General features: G+C 43.8%; 2 protein-coding genes across 3 annotated transcripts; one reads left to right on the plus strand and one right to left on the minus strand.

Moving 5' to 3' along the window:
• Positions 1–332: 332 nt before the first annotated feature.
• IFT52 (intraflagellar transport 52) lies at positions 333–11434 on the plus strand. Of its 2 annotated transcripts, XM_040575913.1 has the most exons (14): positions 333–628; positions 1253–1340; positions 1607–1736; positions 2677–2752; positions 2840–2911; positions 3791–3917; positions 4855–5010; positions 5841–5927; positions 6569–6637; positions 7329–7483; positions 8496–8583; positions 9746–9854; positions 10388–10533; positions 11120–11434. In XM_040575913.1, the coding sequence occupies exons 1-14, from the start codon at positions 510–512 to the stop codon at positions 11165–11167; spliced, it is 1470 nt and encodes a 489-aa protein (XP_040431847.1). In that variant the 5' UTR covers positions 333–509; the 3' UTR covers positions 11168–11434. The 2 variants fall into 2 exon arrangements, with proteins under 2 accessions (XP_040431847.1, XP_040431846.1); XM_040575912.1 differs by lacking the exon at positions 4855–5010 and having other exon boundaries at positions 336–628.
• A 2547-nt stretch (positions 11435–13981) lies between these two features.
• LOC121079028 lies at positions 13982–15805 on the minus strand. The gene is made up of 2 exons (XM_040575867.1): positions 15709–15805; positions 13982–15054 (listed from the first exon to the last, which is right to left on the minus strand). The coding sequence occupies exon 2, from the start codon at positions 15029–15031 to the stop codon at positions 14249–14251; it is 783 nt and encodes a 260-aa protein (XP_040431801.1). The 5' UTR covers positions 15032–15054; positions 15709–15805; the 3' UTR covers positions 13982–14248.
• Between the last annotated feature and the right edge of the window lie 44 nt (positions 15806–15849).

A 15849-nucleotide genomic window follows, 5' to 3' on the forward strand; every position in this document is an offset into this window, starting at 1 on the left:
AGTGCATACACTGATGTGTTTCCCTCTCTTGGGTCTGTGTGTAAACAAATGCTGGCGTGTGAGCAGAGGAGGGAGGCAGGTGGCGGGGTGCTGTGGAGTGGTTAATTTTTAATTATAAGCCCTTATTTGGGCCCGGGGGGAGCCCCTCAGGGGTGCGCAAGCCTCCCTGACGGGGCTGCCTCCGCGTCCCGGCTTGCCCGGCGCCGGAGATCCCCTCAGCGGGCGGCGGGGCGGAGCGCGGCTCCCCCCGGCCCGCCGCAGTGGTACGGCCCCGCCCCCTGGTTTCCCGAGGAACGGAGCAAACCACCGCAACGACCCCCAGCGCGGGGGGGGGGGGCGGCGCGTGCGCGTTGCTGGGCGGCGGGGAACTGCCGGGCCTGGGGCGGCCCCGCTGCGGCTCCGGCTCCTGCCCCGTGCCCCGGCCGGCGGGGCGCGGAGGGTGGCTCCGCTCGGCCGCTGCTCCCGGCCGCCGCTCCCGGCCTTCCCGCAGCTTAACCCCGGGTCGCCGTATGGAGAAGGGCCCGCGGAACGCCATCGTCTTCAACGCGTCCAAGGGGGAGGCTTTCACTCTCACCGGCAGCTACAAGGCCTGGCGCAAAAGGCTGCGGGGGAACTGGAGGATCCTGAGGTGAGGGCGGCGGGGCAGCCCTGAGGGGGGGCCGCGAGGCCACCGAGGGTTTCCTCCGGCCGCGGGTCTCCTCCCGAGGGCGCCTCGTAGCCCGGTGCCCGCTTATTGCGCTGGCGGCAGGCTGTGGCAGGAGCTTTGCGGCCGCACCCGGCGCCCGGCTGCCTTTGTGTGGAGCCCTCGGGTGGCCCAGCCGTGGAAGGGAGGCCTTAGCTTGCGCGGGAGGCGTTGCAAACGCACGTTTTAGAGGTTGGGATAAAAAGAAATCGGCCATTGTGCACGGGGTTATCGCCTGTCTGTCCACGACGGAGTAAGTCCAGAGGGAAAAGGAAGAAGGAGGAGATCTACTTGGTACAAATTTTAGCAGCAGTTGCGGCAGTTTGTACCAGTTCTGGAGCAAAAAAAGAAGTATAGCTTTAGAGGTTCTTTGCGATTTGATAGGTTCAGATTTCTAAGGATTATTGTCGCTCGAGTTATCAGTTTTAAACCAAGATAAAAGGATGTGAGGCGACTGAAGTAATTTGCTTTATGTTTGTTTGCTGGTTCTTTAAAAAAAAAAAAAAAGAAAAAGTTGTGGTTCAGGACCGTATCCCCAAATAACGTGTTTTCTTACTGATCTATTCGTAGCTTAAAAGATGAGATCACATCTGAGAAACTGTTTGGGGTGAAACTGTGGATAACGGCTGGTCCAAGAGAAAAGTTCAGTGCTGCTGAGGTAAGAAGTCAGTGATTGTTTGCAAGTTTGTTGTATTTAAGGTTGGCTTAATGTGAAATAGAAAAGAACAGCAAAGAAGACTTTACAATATTACTACTTTATACGAATTTACACAAATTAAGATTTGAATGCTTTTCTCATAGGATCATTCAAGTTCATTGCAAATAGTCAGAATCATTTACCTACCTTCATCTCAGTACAACTTCTTGCAGTCTTGCTTTTAGCTTCTTTCATGTATGTTTTTGTGGATGTTTGTTGTCTTTTAGTTTTTGGTTCTGAAGAAATTCCTGGAGGATGGTGGAGCCATCCTGGTGATGCTAAGAGAAGGCGGAGAGTCCCGATCTGGCACAAATATTAACTTTTTGTTAGAAGAATATGGAATTGTTTTCAATAATGGTAATGGGGCTTACTGATACCTTTTATTCTTACGTTTTCAGCAAAATCAAAAGGGCAGGTTCAGTCTTTGTAGGTATGAGCCTTGCAGATCCCTCTCACAAAGTATGTTTTTGTATCTTTTTGAGATACTGTCTCCTGAAATCTGTATGTGCATGGAAGCCTAATAGTGAAACACACCAAGAGCTTTCCATTGATGTGGAAACTTGACAGCAACAAGTGGCTTGGTAGCAACTCAGCCATCTCTGTGCCTTTGCTATATTTGACAACTTTGATGGTATTTACTAAAATAAAATTACTACTAATGACATTTATTGGTTAAAAGGCCTTTCACTTTAGAAATTTGTTTCCACACATTTTAATGAGTTGAATCACTCCATGCTCACCCTAAATCAACAGTGGCTCTTTCCTTTAGCAGACCAGTAAAATGCCATTTCTTAGGTTTTGCACAGCCAAAGTATATCAATCAGCTGTGTGTCTCAGTGTACATGAAATATTTTTAGGCTCTTTGGTGGTATTTGGTCCCTTAGGCTCTGTTTTTTGTTTGTTTGTTTGAATCAACACTATGAGCTTCGTGCTTTTGAAAGGTAGATAAAAATAGATAGATTAAAAAATAATTTGAACTTGACAAACTTGATACGTATTCTTTTAATTTGATCTTTTTTTTTAATCTGTAGAAATGTGGAAGACATGGAGATGTTTATTTTTCATATTTTTATTGAACTTGCAAATGTATTCCTGTTCTAACCCCTTAAGTGCAGAAGGAAGTGGTAGTGAAGGCTGATCTGAATGCTGGTCTGAATTCTTTTGAGAGCTGCATGCCAGTGTTTTGGTGTTAGAAGCAAACATCCGGGGAAGCCAAGAACTATACATTGCTGTGTCTGGCATATTGATCAGTGAAGATGTAAATTTACTATTTTTTATTTATTTCTTTTAATTCAAGATGCTGTTGTACGAAATGTATATTACAAGTACCACCACCCAAAAGAAGCTCTTATCTCTGATGGAGTTTTGAATAGGTAAATATTTTGGCTATATGGACCTTTACAGTGAACTGTGTTAATCCATCGTTTGTTCACTAGGTTTTGCTTTTCAATATGTTTTAGGGGAATCAGTGAAGCTGCAAGAAAAACAGCACTTGAGACAACAGATGAAGATGGAAGCGGACACGACTTGCAGTAAGTGTTTTCCTTTCAGGTAGCTGGTGTGAAAAGATTTAGCCTAACTCAATTAGCAGACTCGTAATCTAGCAGGAGTTTATTTCACTTGTGTTGAAGTTTTCTAATGTGTTTATGTCAGCTTCTTGCTTCTCAAGGTTATATCTGGAAAGGAGACTGTTTAGTAACTCTTGATAGCCACTTAAGGAGCAGGAGTGATAGATTTTGAGGTGAATTATTACTCTCCTGACTAGATCCTTTTTTTTTTTCCCTCATCTGTAGATTTGAGTTTTATTAAACAGCATAAATGTGAATAAGCTCTAGATAGTGGGTGGTCTGGCTGTGGACAAGAGGAACCCTACAATTTTTAGAGAGTTTTACTCCAGGGTAAGATAGACGTTTGTTATAATTTTTAACTTTCTGTCTGTACTGCTCTATTCTGCAGAGAAGTGAGGAGGCATTGAGAAGAATACAGTTTTTCTGTAAATAACTTCATATGTTTGTATTCTTTCTTGCTGCTGGTTTATAGACTAATAAGTAACTGCATGGTTGTTTACAAGGAAAAATGTAAGTGTAAAAACATTTAATATAGTTTTGTTTCAGAATATATATTTGTCTATGAGTTAAATAGCCCTGCACTTCTCTCAGATACAGGAGTAGGCAAACAGAAATCAAAAGCAATCTTTGTTACGTGAGACGAGTTGTCAACCTGGGAATGCCTGTAGAAAGAGACTAAAATGTCATTTTAATGATCTGAATTTTTCAAAGCATGGCTTTTGACATTCCACCACCAGTGTACAATTAAACTGCTCAGTTTAGGCAGATAAACTGAGTCTTACAAATATGTCCAGCCTACCTGATACGTGCAGGTACTTCAGGATGTTTTGTATTTCTTTGCAGAGCTCTCACTTTTGTGTATCCGTTTGGTGCCACACTGAATGTGATGAAGCCAGCGGTGGCTGTTTTGTCAACAGGATCTGTCTGCTTCCCGCTCAACAGGCCTATTCTTGCTTTCTATCAGCATGAGGTATGATTCTTCATGAAACAAACCATGCATTCTGCCCCCGCTCCCCACAAAAATTGTGATTTTTTTTTCTGGGAGCACTAGGGAAGACTATTTATTTATTTGGATGCCAGAGTGGTATTTTTAGTTCTTCTGTAATGTTTCATTGTTTTGTTTTCTTCATAGTTTCAGTGACTGTTTGATGAGATTATTAGTTTAATTAATACTAAGTTAACGAAGAGGATCTGTCCTTTGTTAGCTTATTAAAAATAAATAAAATTTGAAAACTAAGTAGTAGTTGATGGGTACAACAAATTAATATTGCTCCTGGATACAATTACGTTAGCACACATTTTACTGTGCAGATGAGTTGCTAACACTACTGTGTTTTTTGATATCTTAGGCAGGAAGGTGATTTTTTTTTTTCTGAGGATGCCTCTATTCATTCTTCCGTGTTGTTGCTGAAATGCACCCTGTAAATCAAAGACCATGCGGCAGCGTGAAGTGAATTTACAAGTACACTCACCGTTTGCATTTTATCTGCAGCTGTCAGAAGATGAAATAAAATCCCTCTCCACACACAATATTTGTGCATAGATCGAATGGGCCTGTAGGCTCATGCCTAACCTTGCACCCATGATAATCTTGAAATGATTTGCATTACTGTAAAAAAGCTGTCTTTGTAATGTAAGTCATCTAGGTTATGTAAAGCCATAACTTTAGAAGTGTTACGAAAAAAAAAACTTTAGAAGTGTTAGAAGAAAGTGTTTTCTTCTGAGAATTGTAACAACTACGTTAGTCTGGAAGTCAAATCCACATAACTTGTTTGTACCTCCAAGAGGTCTTTTGCGTGGGTTGATCACTGAAATGGAAACCATTACACATCATGCAGGTAGTTCTTCCTGTAATAAAATACTATGATGTGAACATCAAATAGATGGCATCATTTTTCCTTGTCTAGTTTGTGGAAGTTGGAGACAAAAAGGTAGAAGATGAAGCCAGAGACAGAGGTTCTCTTTCAGGCAAAGCAGAGCAACTTGTCAGAAGGAAAACAAAATCTCTTGGAGCACAGAAGAGATACGGTAAAGAACAGCAACAGAAAGAGAAGGAGTGGAAAGTAAGAGCAGAGGATGCTGTCTACTTATGCTGTTGTGGATAAAGTGTGTAGAATTCAAGTTAAAACTTTGTTTGCAAAACATGGAGTAAGAAACATCAGAAATTGTTAGACAGGCTGGAGCTCTGTTTGAGGTATCTTCAAACTCATTACAGCGGTCTTTATGGTTATATTATGCTGCGAGTTTCACGGTTGGTGCGGGGAGCATACAGGCTTTTTTGTTCTGTTGAAAACTTACTATTTTTTATGTGTGTCCTTGTGGAAGGATTAAGGGATAATCTGGTTAGAGAAGAATTCCAAAGATGTTTCATGAATGCATTTTCATGCATGTTTGATTTAGCTAAATGAAAATATAACAACCAGAATATTTTGCATTTTCATATTAGAAATAATGAAATTACCAAACTCTTCTCTCGTTAACTGGTGCGCATATGTGCTGTATTGACATGCACGTGTCATTGTCCTTCAGGTTTGTATTCATTTACTTAGTTCTTTTTTGCTTCATGGAAAAAAAATATTTTTTTCTGCAAAAATAACCTATGTGCAGCTACTGTTGATGATACTGGGATTTTGTTGATTGCCAGCCAGTTGTCTTTCTAATCTTATGAAATGCAGATCAGTATTTTTTGTAATTTTATGAGCCTTAAGAGCATATGCTCTTTTAATAATGCTGTGCTCTTGTGAGCGTGCCACGTTTGAAACTGCCTTTGGCACTACTTATTCCAAAATTTCTTATTTCTTTAAATTGCTTTGTAATTGGATGCCATTAACAATTGCCTCGAAAACTATGATTTGGAAGGATTTTTTTGCTATATTATATTCTTTATTGATAGAGTCAAGGTGGAAAGATGGCAGCGTTGGGATCTTGCCACATGTTCAGTGACCAATATTTAGATAAAGAAGAAAATGGTAAGATCATGGTAAGTTTAAAAAAAAAAAAAAAAAGTTTTCACAGCAGTTCTAAAGAAATCCAAGCTTACCGGGTTCCTCTTAAAGTGTAGAGCAAGACAGCTATGAAATTGATTCAGTGCGGAGATTCTGACCCTGTGCTAACATCCTGGGGACTTGGTCAGAGCACAAGTAGCAGGAGGACTTTCTAAAGACACAGCTTACGTTGTAGGACTCTGAAAAACTTTTCCTATTTCTGTTCACCACTTTATTGTTATTAAAATGGTCAGTAGATCTTTTTATTTATTTATTTATTACTTTTTCATAGTTTCTTTAGTGCTTGATTATTGCGTTATGATTAATAAACCTTTGCATGTATAGCTCTGATACGTGGTGATCACAATGCACTTTCCAAAGTGCACTGTATACCATTATGTGTAAGAAGGGTGTTCTCCTGAAAGCATACATCTCACAAAGTGTGCTCGTTGTCACGACTCATTGCTTCCCTAAGTAAATACATATAAAGTTTGTATTTTATCCCTAGATATTATTTGACTTACTACCCATTTTTTCTTTTTCACTCTATTTAATTTATTAAATTAAATTACGAGTGTTTAAGTATTATAGTAGATTACTCAGACCTTCCTGAAATTAAAGTTTTACCCTTCCCCAGGACGTGCTTTTCCAATGGCTCACAACATCAGATATCCATTTAAACCAGATGGATATGGAGGACCCTGAGGTAAGAGAGATCCGTCACATGGAAGTAAATAATAGTGTGATCCAGCAGCACCTGTTTTGCCAAAACATGTATTTAGAGCAAAATGGCTAACAGCTAGGTGAATACTGTTGTTGTTACACACCCCTTATTCAAGGTAAGAGGTTGAGTAGACAGATGGACTGGGCATAAAATATAAATTGAAAAAATGTATGTGTTAGACTTAGATTGGTGCTTGTGCGTACAGTTTCAATTGTGAAAGGCTCTTCCCAATTTGCCTGTGTTTCTGAGACTATTTGCTGTTCCAGGCTAGTAAGTATGCACTTGAGTTTATATCAAATTTAGTTTAGGTTAGGTTTTTTTTTTTACTGGCATATGTAAATGTTATTTTTATTTGGAAATAGGAAAAAATGTATACTCTTTATGCATAAAAAGAACAAGTCTTGCACAGTTGACTAGTAAGCTTTTTTTACTTTAACAAGAATTAACAGAAATTCAGACGCTCCATTCATGTGGCAAGTGGCTCTACAGCTAATACAGCAGAATTTGCACAGCTTCCTGATCTAGTAATCTGCACTGCAAAGGGTCATACCTGGTAAAGAGTGAAATAATTACTTATGGATGAGATTTTAGGTGAGGTATCAACTAGAAAGAGGCTATGTAAATGGATTGCTCTTTTTAAAGCACAATGGTGTGTGTCTGTGCGTATGTTCAGATTTCAGACTATACCATGCTCCCAGATACAGCTGCGCTGTCTGAACAACTGCGAGTCTGTCTGCAAGAAGGAGATGAGAACCCAAGAGACTTCACAAAGCTGTTTGATACATCCCTTTATCAGCTGGATACAACTGCCCTCCCTGCAGTTATCAAGTCAGCAGCTGTGAATTTTTTATTTAATTATTTTTGCCTTCTGTATTCTGCATTTTCTGCTTGTGTGTACTGTGTCTGCTTAGGAGCAGAAGAGACTGAGCTGTAGGCAGCATTCTGAATATGGATATACCAGAGGTTTGAGCATGACATTGGTTTGCTTCTTCTCTTAGCTGTAGTTTCTGATGTTCTTTTTTTCCTTTTTCTTACTATTGCTGACTCAGTGAACTGATATTTTTAGTAGAACTGTCTGCAGCGACGTTGGGTACTTTCTGAAGTGATAACTGAGAGCTAGTAGTTTTTCCACTTACGTATTACTTGGCATTGACTGAAGCTGAATTTCATTCACCTTTGCATTTCCCAATAATTCCGGCTTGAGATTTATCTGTTGCTGAGTTTTATCAGATTTGTAGCACTAGCAGCTTTGTCCCTTATAACTCACGTTATCTAGGTCACGTATGAGCACGTTGAATAATAGCAGGCTTAACACAGATTTCATGAAACTCCACTCTTGCAGGCACTTTCTTCCTGCTCCATATTTCTTGTATTTTCAGTAGATGTGAATTCGTCGTGAGATGTTTCTTCTGATCCCATAACAAATAATTTTTTAATGGCTTTTGGTTAGGGACTTTCTGTAAAACTTCTTTGAAATCCCCAATCAGCTTTTTTTGAACTGGATTACTTTTTCCTCGTGCACATTCATCTCTTTAAAAGTTGTTTGAAGAATTGAGAGGTGTGGCTTCCTTCTTTTTCCTCATCTGATATGTCCAGCTATCATTATTGTCTTCTCAGTCGTAATTTTAACTAACTTGTTTGCTTTAGAAGTCAGTTATTACCGATATGTAGTTCTCCGGGGTCCTTCAAAAATTGTACGTCCCAGTTTCATGCTATTACTTTGTGCAAAATGTTGACCCTGGTATTTTGTAAAAATTAACTTCTATAGCCTTTAATGCATGCAAATGGAAACGGATGGTGTGTTATTTCTCCTGTCATGCTGTCGTCTTCTGTGCTGCAGAGCTTATGAACAGCTGAATGTGAAGCATGAACCTCTCCAACTTATTCAGCCTCAATTTGAGACTCCACTACCCGTCCTCCAGCCAGCTGTAAGTAAAATCTCCATGCTGATAAAGGATATGGAGAGTCTTTGTTTCATATAAAAACTCTCATTTCCGTATTTCTTTTAAAAAAGAGAGGGAGAGAAATGCTGTAGTAATAATTAATGACTTCGGAGATGAATACATTGCAAAATCTTTTAAGGAGTTCTTATTTATGCTTTTCAAGTTCTGTTGCTAAGAATTCAAATGTAGCATCTGGTACCATAGCTGAACTTTCCTAGAGAGCTCAGAATGCCTTGCATATCTAATCCCTTCAGCCAACTAGCTGCTCCCAGTCCTGTGAGCCACTGGGGTTTGACTTTTACCTTTTACTGTGAAAACAGAAGGTGGCATTTCAGAAAGCAATGTATTGTAAGCAATACACTGACTGCTGCCAGGGGAGGTGCCAGTCTGTCCTGCTATTCTTCGATCTTCTGCATCTGTTCAGGAAGCAGAAAGTGAAATAGCTTTTTTACAGCAAAGGCTGGCCAACCTTTTACCAGCAGAGATTTGTGCTGGCAGCAACAGGAGCTACTGCAGTGTCGAACTTTTCTCAAAATGCAGGTATCTGCCTTTTGCCATCATGGCTCCATCCTTTTTTGGCTTGGCCACTGAGGAAATGTTACTGTGATGCTGACAGCTGCAGGGATGCAACTGAAAGTAGTGTCTCATGTGCTGCTTTTTTAAAATGTGTTCATTTAGAAATAAAGTACTCTTTTAAGCGCCTGTAAGCCCTGTTAATTGCACAGTTACACTTGTGGCATAAGTGGTGACTGCATAATAAAGAAAATACCCTTACCAGAATTAATGTAGATACGTTTCAGTGTGAGTTGTTATGGCCTGCTTAGTGCCTTGACTATCTGAATACTAAACTGAGTCACCCGTATCTCCTGGGACAAAATTAAAAACAAACCATGCAAATGCAGTATGTCTAGTTGTGATGCTAGGTGATAACTCTGGCATACTCATGACTAAATTCTTTTGGAATATTCAGTTATTTTTATGAAATACAAGTGGAATTTTTAAAAGGTTGTACCTTTGTACTCCGGGCTTTGGAGGTGCTTTTGACTTTATAATAGGTTTCTTCAAGTCCAGTCTAAAACTGGTATCTTAGAGATTTGTGAAGTATAAGAAAAATAATTGGCAATAAATTATGCTGATTCTCTTCAAGGTTTTTCCACCTGCTTTCAGAGAGTTGCCTCCTCCCCCTCTGGAGCTGTTTGACTTGGATGAAACCTTTTCATCTGAGAAAGCTCGTCTTGCAGAGATTACAAACAAATGTAAGCGGAGCAAACTGATTGTTTACACACACTTTTATATAAAAGTTTTTGGAGGGAAATAGGTGTTTCATGGAAATCCACAGTTGTAATTCTGGGCCAAGATTGCTCTGAGCCTTGGAAGTTGATACATGGCTTACTGGTCTTGAAAACATCGGTTAGCAGCACTGCAGTTTCATTTTCCTTTCTGTCTGTTGTTTTCCTCGTTTAAGTAGACATATGACTTGGAAGGCCTGCTGTTAGAGAGTTGCTGGCTTCCTTTTCAGTTATTTTGGGGAATGCTTTTTGAAGTTAGCAGTGCAATATCTCGTACTATCGGTAAGTACCTGTTAAGATTATGCTTAACACACCTTAAATTGAAACAAGAAGAGAAAGTACTAGCTGCAGAAATCCATCACGGCTAGTCCTCTGAACTTACTTGTAAGACTCCCCAGGATACAAAAGATGAATGGAGATTGGTATTTAGTATATTTTTGCCCAGGCAGCATGGGTATGTGTGATGTTCAACTGCCCCCTTCCTTGGGATGCTTTTTTAGGTACTGATGATGACCTGGAGTTTTATATACGAAAATGTGGCGATATCCTAGGAGTAACAAGTAAACTCCCAAAGGAGAAGCAAGATGCCAAAAATATTCTGGAGCACATCTTCTTCCAAGTGGTTGAGTTTAAGAAACTGAATCAGGTATTTTTAATAACAGAATTACAAGTGAATTATTAGTAGCATCAGCCAGCACTGAAGCTGATGCATCTTCGTAGCACCTGTGCTTGTTACGCTCAGGCGATACAGCAGTGTGTTGAGGCATTTGATGTACGATGAAGTAAGCCAGTGAAGTTTGATCCAGAACGCTTATGTCTGGTAATCTGTATAGAATGCGTAATGCTCAATTTATTAAGTCTCCCATTTATTTTAATTGGGGGATTAATACATGCAAGTGTAGTTTGGGTAATTTCAGCTAAATACAGTTCGTTTTAATTGTGCAGTATGATAAAGCAATGCGGCCTCACCAATGTTTGCAGTGCTTGCTAATGCTCCAATGTGGATGTGAAAGCAGCATTGTTGCTCCCAGGGAGCATTGTGTCAGGCAGTCAGTTTGATGCTTCTGTTTGGCAGATCAGATGTTTCTGCTGAGTACTCCCAGCTTCTCAAATAGTCTATTTAAGGTGAAAATCTGAATTTTTATAGTTACACTTATTGTATACAAATTATTATATACAACTTCTATAGTTAAAATTCTTCTGGTTTTGTTTCTGCTTTTCCCTTCCCTAAGGAACATGATACTGACACAAGTGAAGCTGGATTCCAGAATGGGAACTGAGACCTGGCTTTCCTCAGATTGAGATAGATCTAGTACAAACGTGCTTATCACCTTTCTTCAACCTCTGTGTTCAGCGCATTGATTGGACTGTCTCGGTAGTTCACTGAATGTTTGGATCAGTTCTGTGTGGTAGTTTGGACAACTAATGCCTTTTGAGGAGGTGTTTGTATTTTACAAGCACTTTCCAAGTAATTCCTTATTTTTCTACTTCTTTATTTAAACTGTAATTTTGTAATATATATATATATATCTAAAAAAATCTTGTGCTAAGAACATAGTTTTGGTCCTTCTTTTATTTTTTTTTGTAGCAGGGCTTACTGTGGGTTCTTTTGGCGTACATGTAGCCATTAGTTGCACTGTGGGGAAAGTTTGTTGGTTTGACTTGTGAACTGGAGAAGAAAATACAGCCATAAATTCAGGAGATGCTGAAAAGATGCTGCTCTGTCACCCCGTGGCAGTCACCTTTTGGCTTTCTGCCAAAGTCAGCCAAGAGGAGGTGGGTTTGTTACTGTAGGAGGAAAATACTTCTTGCCAGGGAGGGGAGGACTTGAAATTCAGCACTGATGACATTGCTGCACATCACTGCCTCATACAAGATTGGAAAAACATCATGAAAAGGAGGGACAGTCTTTGAATTAAAAAGGCTTTAAGATTTGACGGCTCACTATCACAAAAGTGTGATACTGTGCAGAAAACTCAGGAATTTTTTTACTTAAAATTATTCCCAGAGACAGTGAGCCAGTATTGCATAAAAATGGAAACTCAAGTGAAATTCATTGACCACGCCATGTTGAAGCTCAGTGCACGGCAAAAATAGAGCCAAGGGTATGAGTGGTGAAAGGAACAGACTTGTCAATATTATTAACATCAAATGTCTTCGTTGCTAAAGTTTTTTTTCTATCAACACTGCGAGATTGCCCTTTGGCATCCAAAAAAAATTGTATTTAATCTGAACCCAAACTGTGAAACTTGAATTTTTCCTCCACTCAGGCTTTCCATGCAACTTTTGTGAGTCTGTGCCTTATATTGCTCTGCCATGTTTTTTAATGTCAAAGCTGCTTTTTTTTTTTTTTCCCAGAAGATATGTACATCTTTTTTTCCCCTTAAAACCCACACTTACATTTTACATTCTTTCATGTTTTGGATGCCAAAGTGGTACAGACATTCCTAGAGCAGGTTCCCCAAAGCATCTACTCAGTCATTAATGAGTTGAGATGTGCCAGTGTAATATTGACAGAAGTGGTTGTATCTCTGCATACTTTGCAGACATTCCTTTGTCAAAACAGCATGTTTGAAATTTTTCATTTCTTCCTCTTTCATTTATTTTTCTTTAGTGACATGGTTGTGCTTTTCACACACAGCAGCACTGTGTACATTCCAGCTACAGGTTTACATAATAAGCTTTATCTTTCCCCTACAGTATCAATACCAACCAGTCAACCGGCACAGACTGCAGTTGAACCAAACAACTGTGTGATCTCCATGCTAATTATAGATCTGGTTTGTACTGTTCTTTGGTGTTTAGACTTCGAACTGTAAATACTTTCTCTCTCTGTGTCCCTTTTCAGAGTTGTTTTGTCACCTCTTCCTGATGTTGTAACACGTTTTTTTTAGAAAAAAGTCATCTGAGCAGCCAGAGAAGACAAGCAACTCCCTGTTTACTGTTTGTCTGTTGTGCTGTTGTAACAGTGAAGTAGAAGAACAGAATTTTTCAGTGAATGAAGGTTTTTCTTTTGGGGCCAAAACGTCTAGCGTGAAGTATGTGCAGAGGCAATAGCTAGCTGCCTTCTCTCTTTCAGAACAGTCCCTTTGGCCCTCTGGAGGTGTTTAAACTGTTATTCTGAAAACAGAAGTGCTTGCTTTGCTCATGAAAATATGACACACACTCCTTGCTGATTGACAGAATTTTGAAGGAGTTTAAACAGGTGAAGGCTTTCAAGAAGTGAAGTTGGGCCAAGGGCGAGTTAGGCACCCAGCTCGCCACAGACTTAACATATTAATGAAATTATCGCTGCACTTAGAGAAGTTGGGTGCAAGTTACTTTCCCCTTTTCCCTGTATTCTCTCGTGGGGTGTTTTATCACTTCGCCTTTAATTTATCCCTGAAAGAAGAGGGAAGAAGAAGAGACTGTGTATCGTTTTCTTCAGCAACCTCTAAATGCCCCGGAAAGCTGGTTTTGACAAGAAATTCTCCATGTCTCCGGTAAGCAGCAACTGGAGAAGGGAAAAAAAAAAAAAAAAAGAAGTGGACGTGTAAGGGGGGGGCAAGAACAGCTTTGGAAGGGGGGCGACGGGTGCGCTTCTTCCCCGGGGACGTGGAAGCGACGGAGCGCGGGCACCGCAGCTCCGGGCTCGCCGGGCTGTGCTTCTCCCCGTGTGCCAGAAGAGGGATCCCCAGCCCCGCCGCCGCCTCCCTCGCCCGAGCTCCCCGCGGGCAGCGGCCGGCCTCGGGCCGGGCTGCGGGGCCGGGCCCCGGCCGCTGCTCCCGTCCTCGTCCGGCCGCCCCCGGGGCCGGCAGCCAGGTAACGGCGTGGGCGGGGGGGCGGGCTCGGCCCCGGGCCCGGCCATTTTGTGGGCGCCGCGCCCCTCCTCGGCCGCCGGGCCCGGCCTTGGGGCGGGGAGGGAAGCGGCCGGGCCGCGGCCCGCTGGGGGAAGGAGGAAGCGATGGAGCCGGGCCCAGGGCCCTCGCCCTGCCCCGGGATAAGCCCCGCGGGCTGGGGGCGAGGGTTGGAGGGGGTTTGGGTGCGCTCGGTGCGAGGCTCGGCGGGCAGGCGGAGCTCGCCGGGCACAGAGAGCCAGAGACCACGCGGAGGAGGAAACTTAAATCTTTATTGCGTTAATACAAAAGACAACCGTAGGGGAGGAACGGGGAGTCAGGCTGAGTACCGGCAACAGCAGCTCGCAGGGTGCTGCCACCTGGTAGCGCCCCGAGCCCTTTCCCCTAAAATCTGGCTCCATCTGGGGGATGTCGAGCTTCACCTCGGTGCCTCACCAGCAAGCCAGCCCCAGCCATGTGGCTCCCGTTGTCCAGCACGAGCTGCCCACACCCCGCAGAACTCACCGGAGCCGCCAGTGGGGCAGCTCATGGCAGCGTCTCGGGTCTGGAGCCTTGGCAGCAGCAGCAGCACAGGGCTTGGTGCGCAAACGCAGAGACAGGCTCGAGATCGCTCAGCTGGGCCTCGTGGGTGGCAGCCCCATGGGGCAGAGCAGGGTGCCTCTTGAAGGTGCCGGGCCAGGTCAGAGGAATGATGACAGAGGTCTCCAGGGATGGCGTGTCTGGCTTGGAGCAGCCCAGTAACCTCAGCTCCTCGGTGCTTGTGTCAAGGGACAGGCTGGCATCCAGGGGGGCTTTTATTTCTGAGATCTCCCATCGGGGTCCTGGAGGCTTCCCAGGGGTTGGGAAGTCGCTCAGGTGCTCAGTGCTCTTGGAAAGCAGACTCTCCAGTGGCTTGGGGTGCTTTTCTTTCTTGCATGGTGTGGAAGTGTTGTGTGATGCCACATCCATCAGGCAGCCAGCTTGGCTGGGCAGCCCAGAGAGGTCGGAGGCAGCGTGTCCGTAGGGAGTCTTGCAGAAGCAGACAAGGCTGATGTCTGAGCTGCCCTGGGTCAGGCTCTGCAGCTCGGCCTTCACGCAGCTGCCCAGCACCTCCGGCTGCTTCAGGACACACAGAGAGCTGCCTTTTGTCACGCTCTCCAAGTCCACCAGAAGCTCCCAGGTGCTTGGTCTCGAGGCAGTGCCGGAGTCCGCGTAGTAACTGCAGACGGGAGAAGAGTGGGTACACCCAGGGGCCGCCGCCACAAACCCATTTTCCAGGATTTCCTTTACGGTCAGGATGCTGGCGCTCCGCCTCTTGGTAGACAGCATGGTGTGTCGTCCCACCGGTGCCACTGTTAGAATAAAGCGTTCGTGTTTGCTAGAGAGCTGCAGGAGAGCCGTGGGGCTGTGTCACTGCTCCCACTGCCAAACCCATCCCCTGGTCCCACTGAGGGGCTGTGGTGGGTCGGGGCAGGTGGGCACCCGGCCTGTCCTCACCTCGTAGTGTGACACCACCGCACCACAGCCCATTTATAGGGTCCATAACTGTGTCAGCCATGGGGGAGCGGCTCACCCTGGCCCTACGTCCTCCTCACCGGGATGGGGTTGGGGGAAGCACCCCCAGAGCTGCTTTTTAGCAGCTTCAGCCTGCGTGGCGCTGCTCTTAGCAGCATTTTCTTGAGTGGAGGGGCCTCAGTAAGCCTCCCCATGCGCTGGAGGTGCTGGGCTGGGGGCGAAGGGCACTTTGTGGGGCCAGGGCAGCGCTGAGCCCCCGGCAGGGCGCAGGTCACTGCGTGACCGTGCCACCCGCTGAGGGGACGGAGGCGGTCAGAAGTCACCCTCTGCACCAACCGCTTTAAAAACCGAGACAGAAAGCGCCTGAATTTGCTTTAAGGAGGTCAGCCTAGAGAAGAAACTGCCTCTGAGCGGCTAAAGCCCTCCGCCCTTAAGCATTTCAAGCAACCCGCCGCGGAGAAAACGCCCGGGAAATACAAAGCGCCACTTGCCTTCAGCACGGCCTCCCTCGATCCGGGCCTGCCGTCTTTGCTTCTAACGAGTTTATACCCCTGCTAATTAATTAATTAACCCCCCCCCGCCCCCCAGTGGGTGCCGTTTGGTTTCTGCCCGCCCGGGGGCGCGGACACGCG

This window comes from Cygnus olor, chromosome 16 (assembly GCF_009769625.2).
Source record: "Cygnus olor isolate bCygOlo1 chromosome 16, bCygOlo1.pri.v2, whole genome shotgun sequence".
NCBI classification, from domain to species: Eukaryota; Metazoa; Chordata; class Aves; order Anseriformes; family Anatidae; genus Cygnus; species Cygnus olor.

Excerpts from the sequence above, each read along its gene's own strand:
- IFT52 (XM_040575913.1), top strand. The coding sequence starts at position 510 with ATGGAGAAGGGCCCGCGGAACGCCATCGTCTTCAACGCGTCCAAGGGG. Across the intron at positions 2,912-3,790 it reads GGAAGCGGACACGACTTGCA|AGCTCTCACTTTTGTGTATC; the intron begins GTAAGTGTTTTC and ends ATTTCTTTGCAG. Across the intron at positions 9,855-10,387 it reads TGCAGAGATTACAAACAAAT|GTACTGATGATGACCTGGAG; the intron begins GTAAGCGGAGCA and ends ATGCTTTTTTAG.
- LOC121079028 (XM_040575867.1), bottom strand. The coding sequence starts at position 15,031 with ATGCTGTCTACCAAGAGGCGGAGCGCCAGCATCCTGACCGTAAAGGAA.